Source organism: Copadichromis virginalis, linkage group LG7, assembly GCF_057382275.1.
Source record: "Copadichromis virginalis isolate Kocher_CV1m ecotype Utaka linkage group LG7, C_Virginalis_male_GT1.1, whole genome shotgun sequence".
Lineage (NCBI taxonomy): Eukaryota > Metazoa > Chordata > Actinopteri > Cichliformes > Cichlidae > Copadichromis > Copadichromis virginalis.
The window spans coordinates 34,164,060-34,181,104 of NC_140624.1; the positions used below are offsets into that span (position 1 = coordinate 34,164,060).

The following is a 17,045-nucleotide window of genomic DNA, read 5'->3' on the forward strand; positions in this document are numbered from 1 at the left end:
TGTTTTATTACAATATCCTTCTAGTGTATTGTTGAATTTCTGGGTTCCAATTTGGACAAAATGCAGCACTATAAATGTACCAATAATGAAGCTTATGTATAAGTTCATTGAGGAAGATCAGCAGTCACACATCTCTCTGCTCCACAGTTCTTTAGTGGCTAATCTAAGTTTTACTTCACTTTCACTTTCCCACGCAGTCAAGCTTATTGCTGACATCACTGCTCTAGTCCAATCATCTTTCTGCCCACCTTCTTCAGGCCAATCAACCTCAACTCTGCGTACTCAAAATCTCACCGCTCATCTGTCATTCTCCCTTGTGCAACCCACCTCTCCCCCATCTCCGCCTCTTCCTTTTTACTCAGGCTCCATTCAAGCCTCCATCTTCTTCTCCACCACCAGCGTCTAGATGTCTCCAAGGGGATCCTGCCCTAATCCCTGTCACTGCTGGGACTGTGATGCGCGATTGGGGTCTAATCTCCAAAGAGTCCTGTATATCAATAAATCGTGCTCAATTCCTTTTAATGATCTCTCCTTATTGAACACCCTTATTCACATTAAGTGAAACGAGCTGAAGTAAAAAAAAGGTACTGAAATAAGATAAAACTACATAAATAAATAAAGTATTTGGTCATTTTCCAATGTCCATTCGAATTATTTCTTACATTTGCTTTTGTTAGCATATTGTGCAAATCTCTGACAGTTTTTTGTTTCTATTTCCTTTTCTGCATAAAATAGCATGATTTATGCCCGTGCATAATTTCCATCCCAACTTGCATAATACTGCAGTGTTCCTTCAAGTGCCACCATGTGGGAGTTTAGAAGACTCATTCAACTGCTGATTAGTTTGGCATGTTATTTTGGAACATATACATATACAACATGTTGTGTATTTTGATATTCAGCTGCCTGCTTCGTACGGTGTTGGACGTTCAGAGAATTTTACTTACATTACTTTGAGGTCAAACAGTTCTGTGTTACACACTGTTGTCCTGTGAGGGGGTGGAACAAACCACCTCTATTAAGTGAATATAGTAGTTAAAAACAATATTAAGTGAATATAGTAGTTAAAAACAAAATTGTTTACATTAACTTAGTTATTCAACTGGATAAATGTGTATTTTGCAGGCTTTATAAGCTGAAATTCAGAGGGCACAGAGCATTCTCAGTTTGCACGTTCGACAGTCACTTACATTGTCCAGTTTTAAAACTAATCTTTTTAATTATGGGCTATTTTTGGGGTGTTTTTTTTTTTTTACTGTTTTTATTGATTATGTGTATAGTTTTATGTACAGCCTAGTAGGAGTGATTTTTTTAAGTACTTTACAAATAAAGATGATATTGATATTATTTGAGTTAGAGACCTTCTGGTTGTGTTTTATTTGATATTTCTAGTAATTCTGTCATGGTCCTGGGCTTTGCCCCAGTGCTTTGTGTTGAATATTTTGACTTCTTCTAAACCCTTTGTTTGTCTGTATTCATTGCTGTGTAACCCTCAGCTTTACGATTCCTTGCTCTGCTCTGACCAGGCTCTGTGCTTATTTTTGTCCTCTCTGTAAGTTGCCAGTACTTCAAGTTAAAGTGCTTTCACATCCTGTCTCCTCCTGCACTTTGGAAGTTGGAAGTTAAAACTATTGAAACCAGATGCCGTGACGCATCAGTGGGCAAAAGTGTCCCAGTTTGGTCAAAAATGAAAGCTCCTCCTGTTTTTCCTCTTAAATGAAACAAAGTTCAAAGTCCAAAACATTCCTACGGTGGTACGTGACAATACTATGAAAAAAGAAAAAAGAAATGATTATGTTTTCTTTTCTTTTCTCAAGTGATTTTTTTTTTTTTAACACTAACAATTTAAGGGGCAATAAAATCGGTTTTCATAGAAAAACACAGATTCGCTGCATAGCTTTGTAAATGGAGTTTAGTCAAAACATATGAACTTTTAACATCAAACCAAAGCCAGATTAGAAAAATCCCCAAAGGTATTTTCCACTTCTGCTTTTTTAAATGTCGACAGTTAACCAAATGTTGTAGGTTAAACCTGGGTGTTAATCATTGTCTGGCTCTAGTTTGTCCTGGATAACTGAAATAAACTGATTTACACACAAACAGGTTGTCTTTGTGAGGTTTTCATTTGCCTTTGCAAATGGGGTCAAACAACTATAGGGCACATGTGCACTCATGGCCACATATTATAGTCAGGACATTCCATGCAAAAGATAACTTGCGCACTACATTTGAGTATATCTTGTGTTAAAAGATTATATGGAGACGAAACGTGATAATACGGTTACTTCCATTCAGCAAAGTCAGCTTTACACAGAGAATCTTAAAATCATACAAAGTTAAAACTTTGCACGATTTGCTCCTTTTCTAGCATCACCACAGTTTAGTTTATATGAATGAAACACATTTTTATACACCCACCTGTTTTTCAGACACCAAACTGAGCTCATGGTCCTGAAGTTAAAACTGCTGAAACCAGATGCAGTGAAGCTTCAGTGGGCAAAAGTGCTCCAGTTAGGTCGAAAATGAAACCTCCTCCTGTTTTTCCTCTTAAATGAAACTAAAGTTCAAACCGTGGTTTTCTGTTCTTAGTTGTTAGCGCATCTCTTATGAGTGAGTGGGCGAATGCAGCTTTTTGGTGGTTTTGAAGTTAAAATGTACTGTTTTTCTCAAAAATGATGCCTGCAGGTTCATGTTCCTCATGCTTTTCATTCTGGATTTGGTCCTTTTAAGGACTCAAGTATGTCAGAAATAATAAACAGGTTTTTCTATTCAAAGCTCAATATTGTTACAGGATTTTTTAAATTCCGATCTTTAAATTTCGCCCATTTAATTCTTATTTGTCAAACTTTGTAATGCAGAATTTAATAGGAAGGAAAGACGTAATCTCTGTTTCATCCATAGCCTCCCTGTTATTGTTCATTTTGCAGTTTATCAGCCTGTGGTTTCCAAACTGTTGCAATGAAGCGTGAGAGAGCAAAGGGTTACTTCCTGTTGTCAGAGCCTGGCACTTTCTATGTTTGATGAAGGCGGTAAATGAACCTAAACCATCTTAATATCCAGGACAAATCAACAGCTCAGTATTTGCTGTGTACTGACACTGAACTGCTCAAATTACATGTCTGAATGATTAGTGTGAGTGATACGCTGTGGCTCATATTCAAATGGTAAGTTTAAGTCGTTGTAGTTCTTACTTCTTATCCAGATGTTTCTGATTTCTAATGTAAATAATGGTAATTATAAAGGACACACACATATACACACTGCCTGGAGTATTTAGAGCCTGATAATAACAGTGCAGCACAGGACTCTGCTCCCTCTATTATTACTGCTGCTGCCCGGCAATGATGACAGAGAGGTGGTATAATAAAATACATTTCAAATGCTGTACTTCAGTTTTTTCTTTTTCCTCTATCTTTACAATATAAAATATCTATATAAGCTTTACTTTCATATACTTTCTAGAACCTCATACATAAATATATCACTTCAAAATATAAATATCCATTTATATGATAATACACACATGATCAGGTTGGTGTTGTTATGATCACAACAATGGAGGAGGATGATATTTGAATTCATTTTTCTTTATCACACACATATGTAGCCAATCCAGTTACAAATCACACATCACACACATTCAACTAACCTGTCTTTTGTTTATTTTGCATACACTGTTTTCCCTTCTCTCGTCCTGTTCTATTATTAGTTTCACATTTAAAGAAAAAACGTTAAAAAAATACTTCATGTACTCAAGAATTCCATTTTATGTTGCTTTATTTATTGGGTTGGGAAGAAATATTCCTTCATCTGCAACTACTTGTAACTTTGCAGCTTTAGATTAGAATTGTTTAAAGTAAAATCGGAATGATTTCCCTGCAAAATGCTCCATTACTCGAATTTGTGAATCACAGGCCTTCTTTCCACCAGATTTCCTCCAGTCTTTCCTCTAGACAGCCCTGTACAGCATTTCGGGAAAATGGGTGTCATGTAGCAAAGGAAACAGAATAGTCGCAAGTACTCTATTTTGAGCGAAGAGGCAATCTCTGGGGCTAAAAAATGCGGTCAGTGCTGTGATGCCCAAAACTGCATTTCCTTTAGTGGCCATTTGAATCAATCCCCACAGACTCCTCTCTTAAAATAACTAGATTTACAGCAGAAATAAGCATTTATAATGGACAGAATTTGACCTTTTCAGAGCTTCTGTGGAAATTATTAAAGAAGAAGATGGACTAACGAAATGACACAGACAAGCTGTGTGTGGGTGTGGGAGGAGGATTTCATGGGAAACCATGAGAGAAAGAGGAAGCATGGAAGCAGTTTGGATGGGATGGCAGTGATGGCAGGACTATTATTAAAGCTTCCACTAATAAATGCTCTGCAGTCTGCTGGGCAAAGAGATGAAGACATCACACCGAATGTCAGCATTTGTGTGCGTGTGCTACACATGCTGTGTTGTCGTGCCATTTTATTGGTTTCAGATAATTACTGCCATCATGCTTTTGTGTTTAGATAGCTGCAGTACTTCTTCTGTATACTCCACAGCTGAAAAGTCTGAAGCATTAAAGTGCGCTGGGTTTAGCTTCTACATTTTCCACAACATCACTCAGATTGCTGTTGCCATAATGGTGATAACACTGACTTTAATCACCTTTATTCACCAATTTATTCACAAACACACATCTATCGAGCTCATTAAAATATACAAACAGTCAAAACAGCAGCCTGGCTGACGACAGAAATATCCCAGAAATATGAAAACAAACCACATCTCAACACAGAATCTAGTAATTAAAATGTCACTCAAATATGGCAGATGCAGCTGATCAGGTTTGAGAGAGAGGTAACACCTTATTATGTGTTTTACTGAGGGCACACAAGATGTTTAATACAAAAAATGCATCTTTTAGCTTTTTGAATACAATTAAAGAATTAAACCTTGTACCCTCCTTTCAAAGGCTGGTCACTCTCTTCCTTTACATCATTCAGTTTGACACTTTTACACACACAATAAGAAAAACTAATAAAGCTAAAACATTTTATCTAAATGACTATATTTACTTCACTTAACATGGACACCTGGAGTTGTTAAAACGTGTCTCCATCTTAGATTTGCGATATATCTCACTTTTCTATAAATCAAAATTATTATGAAAATTGTATAATGATCAAAAGCTTTTCTCATCACTTCATTGGCACATTGGAAAGGTTTCTCTGCTGGCTCTTTATTATTTGCTACCGTCCGTGTTTTTTCAGTGTCTCTTGTAATGTTACACTGGAGCTGATCTTCACTGAGAAAAGTCATAACACCTGTACAAACACACTAGATAACCTGTGACTTTCCACTCTTAGAAATGTGATCATATATGAGAGTTCATGAAGCTAAAGCTCTTTGAAAAGGTACCTGAGAAAATGCTAGTAGCTGCTATTATTTGAAATAAATACTTTTTTGTCACATTGGAAATACAATAGCAGTTCGAGAAATTCAGTGCATTCGAGCAGTGGCGTGACTGGCTCGATGTCTAGCTAACACTTGAAAAATCTGACCATCGTGAAGTCATCATTCACATACTGTTAGCACATTCTGATCAGACTGGCTCTGCCTGCAGGACTTTGGATTTCTCTGGGATCAGAGGTCAAGCATCATAGGGGTCATACATTGGGTTGTTGAAGTTTCCTGTCATGCCGTAATCTTGGCTGTCCAGGAGACGGCCGTAGTTTGTCCGTCTGAAACAGAAAATACAAAGACGAAACGGAGTGAGAGAAGCAGTGTTCCAAACACTTCAGTGAGGGGTTGACCTTTCTCACTCTTACAGTGATCAGAAATTTCTAAGGGCAGTTATTTTGCTACTTAATGTGACCTGAATCTAATGACTGAGTTCATTTCTCAACCACAGACACACTTCTAGGTTAGCTTTACTATTTAGATCTGGAAGCCATCTTTTATACCATCAATGGAAAAAATAATAATTTTAGAGCACGACTGACAAAGGATCAATCCCCTGGGAACTATCCTTTTGGTGACACATATGGGGGCTGCTTGGAGAAATGAAATCATCTGACTGGTACAATCAAATTTGGCTATGAACTATGAGCATTCAGCTTCTATAACACAAGTTGACTCACCTGATCTTGTAGTAGTGGAGCCCTCCCAACACAACGAGAACCAATACAATGAATAAAGAAACGATGGCTGCAATACTTCCTGGAGAAAAGAACAAAGAAATAGACAATAAGTCTAAGGGTTCCTCTTATAGTCTGTGGTTTGAGTCCAGGAGTTTGACTTGCCTTCAGGTTTTTATTGTTTCCTGTTTGGTTTCACTTGGGTTTGTCATTTCCTGTTTTGATCATTCTTGTTATTGAGTCTCTTTTTTTCTTTTTTTAATGGTGTTTAACTGTTTGTTTTTTCTATTTTGTGTTTCTTATTTTATTATCTTAGTACACTCCTGACTCCTGTTTCAAGTTGTGCCTCCATCTGTCTCACTCTGTCCTTAAGCCTCAACCCATTTGTGTTTCCTTGAAATTCTTTTTTGTTCGTCTCTTTCCGTCATTTCCTGTTTTACTTTGAAGGTTAGTTTCTTTAATGTTCTGTGTTAGTTTTTCTTCCTGTCGGCCCTTCCCTGATGTGCATTCACTTTTTGTCACCTGTATCTCTTTCCTCACCTGTTTGTCACTCCCAGTCAATTCTGTGTATAAATAGTCCTGTCTTCCCTTTGTTGAAGTGCATGTGTACTTTAGTGTGTGTTCCTTTGTGAAGTTTGTGGCGGATTTGGGTCCAACACTGTAATCCACAAAGGTCAGTTTCATAAGTCCTCATGTTTTTAAATCAGTACATGTGACATTATGGTTTTTGGCTGTTTTTTATTTTATTTTGTAAAACATGCTTTTAAATTAAACTGAAGTAGACTAACTGTTATTTAAAGGCTGCATGAAAATTCTCTGCAGGTTAGTGGAGGATAAACCGGTTAGTTTGCTCTACTGTGATGGGTTTAAAGTAAAGAACAGTGTGTGACCCAATTAAACCCCTGATTATACACATTTGCCTGTTTAGAGGCAAAGTCACCCTCTACAATGTAGGCAACAGAATATATAGATTTTTTTTTTCCTTCTTTTTCTTTAGATTCAAATTGAGTATAGTTAGAATTTTAAAAAGTTAGACTAAATTTTGTTTTCTCATCTACTGATATTATTTATTCATTATGTTAAATCTAGCTGAAGGTTCAGTTAGCATTGCACAAAAATAAAAATAAAAAACGCTTTTTACTTTCTTGCTTGGAGTAAATTCCAGAGCCTGTACTTTTTTACTTTTACCTGAGAAATAAGTTAGATCAGTACTTCAACTATTACTGGAGTATTTTTAGATGTAGTAGTTGTACTTCTACTTGTACATTTGCTAACTGGTTAGTTCTAGGTGTGTTTCCCCCTGTTTCCCATCCATTCGTTATCCTCAGTCTTCCTCTTCTTATTGTCGCATCGTCCCCATTTGCTGTGTGCGTCCTTGTGTATCATGGTTTGCTTGTAAACTCAAAGTTGTAAATGTTCTTTTTTTCCCCTTCTGCTTTATGGTTCCTAGTAACTAGATTGTGAGTTCCTTCTTTAGTTCACTCCAGTTTATTAGTTTACTTTTTATATTGGTTTGAAAGAGTTCAATGGAGTGGTTAGCAATCACACTACATGTGCACTGTTCTTAAGTCAAACCAAACCCTGCCTGGTCTGACCTTTTCAATGGGCCAGGACAAAGTAGGGTTAACCGTGCGCACACATAATATGCAGTAATCACACTAAATTTGAAAAAACTGGTGGTCAGAGTTATGTTTACTGTTCAGATTCTTCAGCTAAGTATAAATTACTTAATGTGAATACAGCCTAAATATATAGGCTTTTTGTGCATGTGTTTGGTCATAAACTAAACAACTGGGCAGCTGTTTTAAAAATAGCAATCAACAAAAGGTTAAAGGACTCTGTAAATTACAGTTGAAATCAACCCGAACTCAATCGACTGATGTATCAGGAAAGCACTAACCAAAGAGCCACACCGCCAACAAGCTAAAATCAATCAGTCTAAAGTGTATTGAAAACTTTATTGAATGATTCTTCATTTGGGATTCATAAAATGTGTTTTTCCCATCAACTGAACACACCTGATGTTTAAGTATGTCAGTGGCCTCAGCCGACTGTACTGACTATGCAGAGATAAGCTAAAAGTCTCGAGAGGTGGTGGCCATTTTGTGGCACAGTGTACTATGAACTTAAGATAATTCTTAAGATAATTCCCAATGTCTAAAGTAACTGATCTTTGAGCCCATGAAGTAACGTAAAGAATGAGCAGAGAAAGAACTAGCATTTATTTAGCTGGTAAGGACTTTACTATGAAGTAAACAAGGAAGCGTGAAAGGAAACTGTTCACATATTAACCACAGACTAAACCACGCTGAAAAGAGGTCAGTCACAGACAGGCAACAGAAGGGCTGGGGTAGTGCATGAGTATTGCATGCTTTCACTTTGCTCATTTAACAAAAGAACTATGAGTACCTGTGCCACTGTGTTTGTAAATCCTATGTTCAACACATTCGCTGATATTTACATTCGGGTGTTATAGACAGACAGCTGGTTTACATCAGATTCAGGTCAGACACCAGTCATTTTGTTAGAGTACGTGCCCTTTACTGGCAGTATACTGTAACTATTCTTTGATTAAAACCAAAAGTTAATGAGTGACTTGCATACTAGAGATATCTGAAGGAGTACAATAAAGATAAGAAAATAATTTATCATTTCAAGGGAACACACAGTGGGTGTCTTGACAGAGCATCTGCAATAAACACAGAGTTGTCTAGAAAGGGCAGGTACTTGGGTAACAAGTTTTGGTGCAGTGTAATGTGGTACTATCTGATCAAATATGTGGCAGTGTCTCAGGTAAATGTTGTAGCATCCAAACTACAGGTTAGTGTTATCAAAAAAAGAAGAAGAAGTAATAAATTATATATGATAAACATTGAGTATACTTCCTTACTTTACTTTACGTGATATGTCTGATTAATTATCAGCTACTTGGAGACACTTGAATAAGAACAAGTTTTGCAAGAAACAAACAAACAAAAACCCTACACTATAAGTAAATTTCAGAGGTGTGTAAGTAATTTTAAGTGCATAATTTCATGTATTTTACTGGAAAGGAGACATAAATTACATTGTAAGTAGTTTTAAATGCTATGTTTATGGTATTTTGGAGGAAATTTTAAGGAAACAAATAATATTTTCCATCTGTCATCCTTTGCTGTATTTTTGGAGGGGTGCAGGCCTTAATCTTTCCATTTTTTATGCTTATTTTTTAACATCTTTATTTAATATTCATTATTTTATGTGCACAATATATATTCTGTTATCCATTTTTTTAAATTACATTATAATTTTTCCTTGCTTTCCCCCTTATTTGAGTGTAGCTACCTGTATTTTTAGTTAAATATAATTACATAATTTTAAACACAATACATTGAAATTCCATTTAATTATATGAGCATTGAGGCCTTGCTCTTGGGTCATTTTTATAAAGTGTTACCTTTAATCCTACTGAGTTTGACATTTTAGGAGTTATGAGTTTGGGTATACCATTTTTAACACTGGGCACTTATTAGGTAGACCTGTTCAACTGCTCACTAACACAAATCATCTAATCTATCATATGATGGGAGCTCAATGCATTTCAATATGTAGACATGGTCAAGACGACATGCAGAAGTTCAAACTGAGCATAAGCAGGGTGAAGAAAGAGGATTTTAGTGATTTGAATGTAGCATGGTTGTTGGTGGCAGATGGGCTGATCTGAGAATCTCAGAAACTGCTGATCTGTTGGGATTTTCCCACACAACCATCTGTTCAAAGGTTTACAGAGAATGGTCCAAAAATGGCCCAGTGAGCAGTAACTCTAGGTGAAAATACCTTGTTAATCCCAGAGGTCAGAAGAAAATAGCAAGACTGCATCAAGTGAAAAGGAAGGCAACAGTAACTCGACTCAACTAACTGGCAGTTTGTCAGCTTTCATGGTGCCAAGAGGATAAACTATACATTTTTTTTTAGATCAGATTTCTATTTATAACTAATTAGTAATAATGTAATGCTTCTATGCTAAACTATGATAAAAATCTACATGATACTGTCTAGTCAAGCTCTGGTTATTGATACCATTTTTGCATTCAGGCTTTTGATGTTAGATGACATTTTTCAGTCTTGATGTCCTCTTGTCAGTGAAGATACACTGGTTTCTGACTTACTGTCATGTAGCAGAATTGTTGTGGGATTGATCGGGAAAGGAAAGGAAATGCATGAAATAGAAAGGATAACTATATCTGAGCAATACTCCATACCTGAGCTTAGACCTTTGGGCTTGTGTTCATCTTGCCCCACAGTGGTACCCTTCGTGGTGGATCTTGGAGAGGTGGTGAATCCAGGAGTGGTAGTAGTTTCCGGGATTGTTTGAATACTTGCATTTAAAGTGCTTAAGGTGATTGTTGTGTTGGTGGTTTGGGCGATGTCGGTGGTGCTGTATGTTTGGGTGGCGCTCGTGGGAGTAATGGCTGTGCTGGTGTTTTGAGCGATGTCAGTGGTGCTGTTTGTTTGGGTGGCGCTCGTGGGAGTAATGGCTGTGCTGGTGTTTTGAGCGATGTCAGTGGTGCTGTTTGTTTGGGTGGTGCTTGTGGGAGTAATGGCTGTACTGGTGTTTTGGGCGATGTCAGTGGTGCTGTTTGTTTGGGTGGCGCTCGTGGGAGTAATGGTCGTGCTGGTGCTTTGGCCGAGGTCAGTGGTGCTGTATGTTTGGGTGGTGGTGCTTGTGGGAGTAGTGGCTGTGTTGGTGCTTTGGGTGAGGTCAGTGGTGCTGGTGTTTTCAGTGACACCTGCTGTTGATGTCTCGTTAAGGCTTGCAGAAGTTGAAGGTGGTGCTGTGGAGGTTACTATCTGTTTTGTTACTGCACAGAATAACAGCAGACCTGCAATTCAAGACAGGAGATTTTTGTAAGGTGGTGAGAATGTGATATATGACATTCCTCCTGCTTTCGAATGTAGACTTTGGAATTTTCCTGTCCTTTCTTTTCTCTCTTAAAATGATGGTAAACTAGTATTTCGGAGCTTTAGAAATCGATAGTAACGTGGACCCCTTCCATATGTACCAGGTAGGATTGAGAATGTTTTAGCTGATAAGTAGAGTGTCACACTGAAAGTTCTTGGTGTTAAATGAATTTCCAAATAGAAATTAGAGTTAGGTAGTATTAACCCCGATTCTTGTGTCCCCGTGATGGAACAGAGAAAACTGACTCATAGTGTGTTAAAACATTTATATTTCTTTTTATTCAATCATCTTCCGGAAGAGAGAGACCCCTACACAGCCCAAACGCCAGTTGCAGGATCTCTAACATTTAAATTTGCAACATGTGTGCTTCCTGGAAAGTCTTCTGCTTTTGGAATTCATGCAATCTGATTTAGGTTGTATATAGTTTTATAGGTTATTGATTTTATTTACTTCTCTGACTGATATTTAGTTAAAAAAATATAGTGTGCAGCTTTATTTGGAGTTTATTGAACTCGTGCCAATTAAAGGTACATTTTGGAAGCTGTTTTTATTTGTTTACAGGCTCATACTAACAGTACTGGTCCCAACCCTGGCTATATAGTAGGGTTGCATCAGGAAGGGGATCTGGTGTAACATCAGTGACAAATCAAATGTGTAGCTTCATCTTTGGTGACCTCTTGGAAAATTAGAGAGAAGTTGAAAGCATCTATTACTGAAAGTATTGATCTTTTTTGTGAAACAGTTTGGGTGTTTTGGCAAATACAACACTGAGCTGTTTTCAAGGACTGAAGACGGTGAGTTTGCATGCACTAAACTATGTTAATTATATAATAAACCCATTAACTACATATAAAAGATGAATTTAGGCCTCCAGGTCTGAAGCTAAAGGGGGAAGACCTTACATTCTTTCTAATGTCCTGTAGGCTAAAACTGATCGCAAAACTGTCAGACTGCACTTTTTTAAATTTAAGGTAGTTCTAATGTCACTTAGGTATGAACAGTATCTCACTTGCTTAGTCGGATTGAAGTCAATTAATTTTGCACAACTCCAGCTTTTATATATACAGTCCCCATCAAAAGTTTAAGACCACTTGAAAAATGGCACAAAATCATACTTTGCATGGTTGGATCTCAACAAGGTTCCATATAGAGCTTCAACATGCAAGAAGAAGAAATGGGAGTGAGACAAAATATTTTTCTGAGCATGCAATTTATTGAATACAACGCTTAAACCAAAACAGTCCGTTTTACAGCTGATCAAAAGTTTAGGACCACACCTAAAAAAAACCCTGTTATCCCCAAAGGTTCTCAATTGGATTTAGATCAGGGGAACATGCAGGATGGTCCAAAAGAGCAATATTATTCTCCTGGATATAGTCCCTTGTTCTGTGTACTGTAGCGTTGTCCTGTTGAAAAACCCCATTCGTTACTGCACAGATGAGGGCCATCAGTCATGAGGAATGCTCTCTGCAACATTTGGACATAGCCAGCAGCCGTTTGATGCCCCTGCACCTCCTGAAGCTCTGTTGTGGCATGTAGAAAACATCTCAGGTGGGATCTGCTTGTCTTGCCAGTAACACTGGAAACCATCAGGGCCATGAAGGTTAAATTTTTCTCATAAGAGAATAAAACTTTCTTCCATCTTTCATTGTCCCATGTTTGGTGCACTCTTGCAAAGTCTAAATGATCGGTTCTGTGGCGTTCAAGGAGACGAGGCCTTTGTAGACGTTTTTTGTTTTTGAAGCCCTTCAGTCTCCGATGCCGTCTGATGGTTATGGGGCTGCAGTCTGCACCAGTAACTGCCTTAATTTGGTTTGGGGATTGTCCAGTGTCTTGACAGACAGCCAGTTGGATCCTCTGGCTCAGTGCTAGTGAAATTTTTTGGGGTCTTCCACTTGACTTTGTTCCATAACCCTCAGGATCATTTAAGAAGTCCCAAATGACTTTCTTATTGCATCCCACATCAGCAGGGATTGTGCGCTGCGTGAGACCCTGCTTATGCAGTTCAACAATAACACCACATTCAAAAAGGGAAAGTTTTTTTGCCTTTGCCATCAGTACGTCATGACAGTGTGACTACCTGACAGAAAATGACAATGAATCCACATTTGCACAGATTTGGCCTTTTAAAGGGATGTGGTCCTAAACTATTGATCAGCTGTAAAACAGACTGTTTCGGTTTAAGCATTATTTTCAATAAATTGCATGCTCAAAAAATGTTTTGTCTCACTACCATTTCTTCTTGTTGCATGTTGAAGCTCTACTTGGAACCTTGTTAAGATCCAACCATGCAAAATATGATCTTAAACTTTTGACCGGGACTGTATATTTCATACCTCTTTGACCACTACCATTGTGCAATCAGAATGTAGTTGGTCATGGTTAGTCATGATAATTTATCTGGCAGAACCATGAAAAAAAAAGCTCTCCCCATCTTTTGATTTGAAATTTAACATGAATAAAAGACCAGAAAGGCTGAACGTTTACAGTCTGTGTAGTACATATTTCATCACAGACACAGTCTTGCCATCAGCGTTTCTGTCAACGTAAAGGAAGTCAGAGCAAGGATCTAGTATGACGAATGTATTATTTCTTTCCTCCTTCGATTATAGTTGTTTGATCACAATTTTAAAAGTTTAATTTAAAAAAGAGAATCTAATGAAAATAAACTATCTACTTATCACCAGTGGGAGAAAGAAACATTAAAGTGATGATGCAGTACTTTGTGATAAAGATTCAACCCAAAGGTTCCAAAATAGTGTTGAGTCAAAAAAAGAAAAAAAAACAACACATTTCCTGTCTGAGAGCTTTAGCACCACATGTCATCATCACTCAGTTTAGACCGGTAGAAATGTGTCATTTACTTCCTTAACAAATCAAACACTGAAAAAGCATTGTGTTGTGTAACTTCTAGCAGGTCTGAGTTTAACCTTCTTACACTGAAAGTTCACTTCTAACAAGCTATTTGAACCAGTGAAAAGAGGCATTTTAAAAACACTGCAAAGGCTGATTTCATCAAAGAACCTTCAGTTCAAATAATTTACAGATCAGCTACTGAAGGGAGTAATTTCTGCACTTATAATCTAAAAAAATACTAACAATAAACATGATAGTTCACATGGCTCTTCAATCACTTACTAAAGACCTTTATCTTAAAAACAGATCTAGGTAAATCAGAAAGGAGCCTGTTTTGATGTTTACTTACATGTTATCAGAGTTTGACGACTGACCCTCGTCATAGTTTTCCTTTAGCTGTATGTCTTCACAAACACTTTTGTGGCTGTAGCTTTGTGCTCTCTGCTCCCTGTAGAAAGCTGTAGTGTGTACGGCTGCTTGTGACTGTAGGTGACTAATTATAAAAGCCTGGGGGGGCGAGGCTTCGTGATGTCACTTCACTTTTCAAACCTCATGAGGCTGTGTTCATCAAAATATGAACAAGCGAAGACAGGAAGTCTGACTAGAAATTGCAAAATTCATCTGTATTTGATTTTTTATAATGACTTCATCTTCATTTTTGATCTAAGATACGCCTGTAACAATTCGGAGATGAAGTTTTGTCACTTTAGTATATTACAAAATAAGCCTTAGCTGTAATCTTGTGTTTTGAATATCTGTGTCATTTATTCTATCTTATTTGGGGCTAGTGTATATGTAAATAATTAATCAAACCTTAAACCATTGATAATTGTAATTATTATTTTGTACCAGCAGAGAGCAGCACAAACATTTAAAACATGGCTCAGGCCTTCTCAACCAGCAGATAAGCTTATAATATACAACAGCGTTGATATACTTATAGACTCAAAGGTGTGAAATAACAGTGAAAACAAATAAATACTGTGTGAAAGTCTTCGTCCACCTCTCAATGCTTCCAAGGAGTCAGACTTATAATGTTTTTTAAAAAGTGGTCCTGAGTAATAGTTCTCCAGGTTTGGACGTTGGCTGATTTTGTTTTTGTTCAGCCACTTAATAAGACTGAACCAGTTTTTAATTGTATCTTCAGGATGTTGTTACTATAGGACATCATTTGTTCCAATCCGGTTGTTCAGTCTGCCGCCGGTGCATCGAGCCGCCTGGGGGGCTCTTCAACTGGTGGGGGGGATGGTCACATCTGGCAGGAGCTTTCTTCTCTCAGGAACTCTCTGCAGGAGGGGGAGATACAGGAGAGGTGGAGGAAGATCTCAGCCTGGGCGTTTACCGTCTTATGTAGTCTGGAAGATGTGTGGTTGGTGGGGTGGGTGCAGTTTTCTCTGTGGTGGGGTTGGGTGGACTGTCCAGGGCTCTGTGGAGCCGGGGGGCGCTACTGCACTGGGCCCCGGTCTGATGGGCCTGGGCCCCCCTTCCCTGGCGGGTCGCGGAGGGTGGGAGTGCCTACTGGGGTCAGCGGGGGAGCTGGCCCCAGGGAGGGGTTACCTGCCCCTCCCTTCCTTCCCTCCCCATCTCCAGCTGCCTCCCTCTTCCCGCTCCTCCACAACCACCCACACATGCAGGGCCTTGGAGTGGGGGTATGTCACCAGGGTGCGGAGGAGGCTACCCCCCCCCCCGTCCCCTTCTGGCTGCCTCTGCCTCAATTTTATCCCACAACTTAGACATTCACATTATTCACACTCTCATTACACATACATATAGGATCTTGGGGGTGGGCACAATCACGGAGTCCAAATCACCATCAGGGTGTATACCTCACCCCTGACGTCGTTGCCCACCTCTCAATTTTAAATACACTTAGTCATTGAGGGCTAGCAGGAGGGACCATGCGCTTACCTGCTGCTCCTTGGCAGGTAGCTCCATGCCCTCCTGGGTTTTAATTGCACCTTAGAACACATATGCATCAACACTACAATGAGCGGGTGGAGGGAGGTTTGGAGTCTTCTCCCACCCCCATTCTCTGCGGCCTGCTGGAGCGGGGGGGCTAGTAGGAGGAGTTGGCCGTCCGACTGCGGTCTGGGGTGTGGGGCCTCCCTGCTGCTGCGGAGTCGGGGTGGTCTGCCTCTCCCCACCGCAGGGAAAAGGGTAACACCACCTGGGTCTGGGTGCAATTCCCCCCTCCAGGGGCAAGGGTACCTAGACCCGGTTTGTAGAGTACGCTTGGGGAGTGTGATTGTGTGTACAGCGTCTCTTTATGTCTGTCTCCACGTTGGTTGAGTGTGGAGTGAGTGCATATGAGAGCATGAGGGTGGGAATGGATGTTTGTGTCTGTGTGTGCCTGTATGTCTGTGTCTATATGTCAGGTTGGGTATCAGACGCCACCTCTCTGGGGACACCTCAGGCCCTCCAAGGTTTGGAGGCCTATCTCCACCCACCACCACTTCCCCTGCCGGTGGCGGACTCCCTCAGGTGTCGGTGTGTTGGTGGTTCTTTGTGTCTGGGGGTGGGCGTCCGGGTACACACCGGCTCACTCCTTGGCGGCCGCTTGTCGGGGCCTGGGGCCTGGGGCTCGCTCGGGCCCCTTTGGAGGTGGGGTGCCCCCGGCCTCTCGGCCTAGGGCTCGGTCACTCAGGCGCAGCTGGGGGCCGGCGGAGCTCACGGGCGCGTCACTGCAACCCCCCCTGGCTTCTGCTCCGCGGCTGCTGAGTGAGCCCTCATCTGGGACTCTCCTCAGCTCTTACTGGGACAGTGGCGCGGCTGCCCCTCTGTTGGTCTTCCATGGTCTCTTGTGTTCTGGGGGCCTCTGGATGTCTGGAGTTTTGATCTCCTCCATACCCGCTTCACACCCTGGAGGACGGGGCTGTGGCCCCCCCACACTCCCTAGCAGATCATTACATGGAGAAACCTTTGGAATGCAAGCATGCTGATCCACACAGGTATGCACACATGGGTATTCACAGACGCGGACTAAAGCTTTCTTGGCTGCTGCCTCAAAGCACACTGTGCGCTGTCTATCTTGCGTGCTGCACAATATCGTTTATTACTTAGTAAATACTGATATCTATGACTAGCTAGTTTATTGTGATGGTGCTTTGCTTTCTCTATTATTATG

The 17,045-nt window shown here is 39.8% G+C and overlaps 1 protein-coding gene across 1 annotated transcript; it reads right to left on the reverse strand.

The window, feature by feature from the left end:
- Positions 1–4,611: 4,611 nt before the first annotated feature.
- parm1 (prostate androgen-regulated mucin-like protein 1) lies at positions 4,612–14,437 on the reverse strand. The gene is made up of 4 exons (XM_085463147.1): positions 14,271–14,437; positions 10,365–10,985; positions 6,127–6,205; positions 4,612–5,727 (listed from the first exon to the last, which is right to left on the reverse strand). Exons 1-4 carry the CDS (start codon positions 14,302–14,304, stop codon positions 5,637–5,639), a joined length of 825 nt encoding a protein of 274 aa, XP_085319273.1. The 5' UTR covers positions 14,305–14,437; the 3' UTR covers positions 4,612–5,636.
- Positions 14,438–17,045: the final 2,608 nt, after the last annotated feature.

Excerpts from the sequence above, each read along its gene's own strand:
- parm1 (XM_085463147.1), bottom strand. The coding sequence starts at position 14,304 with ATGACGAGGGTCAGTCGTCAAACTCTGATAACAT. Across the intron at positions 10,986-14,270 it reads TCGTCAAACTCTGATAACAT|GTCTGCTGTTATTCTGTGCA; the intron begins GTAAGTAAACAT and ends CTTGAATTGCAG. Across the intron at positions 6,206-10,364 it reads GCCCAAAGGTCTAAGCTCAG|GAAGTATTGCAGCCATCGTT; the intron begins GTATGGAGTATT and ends TCTTTTCTCCAG.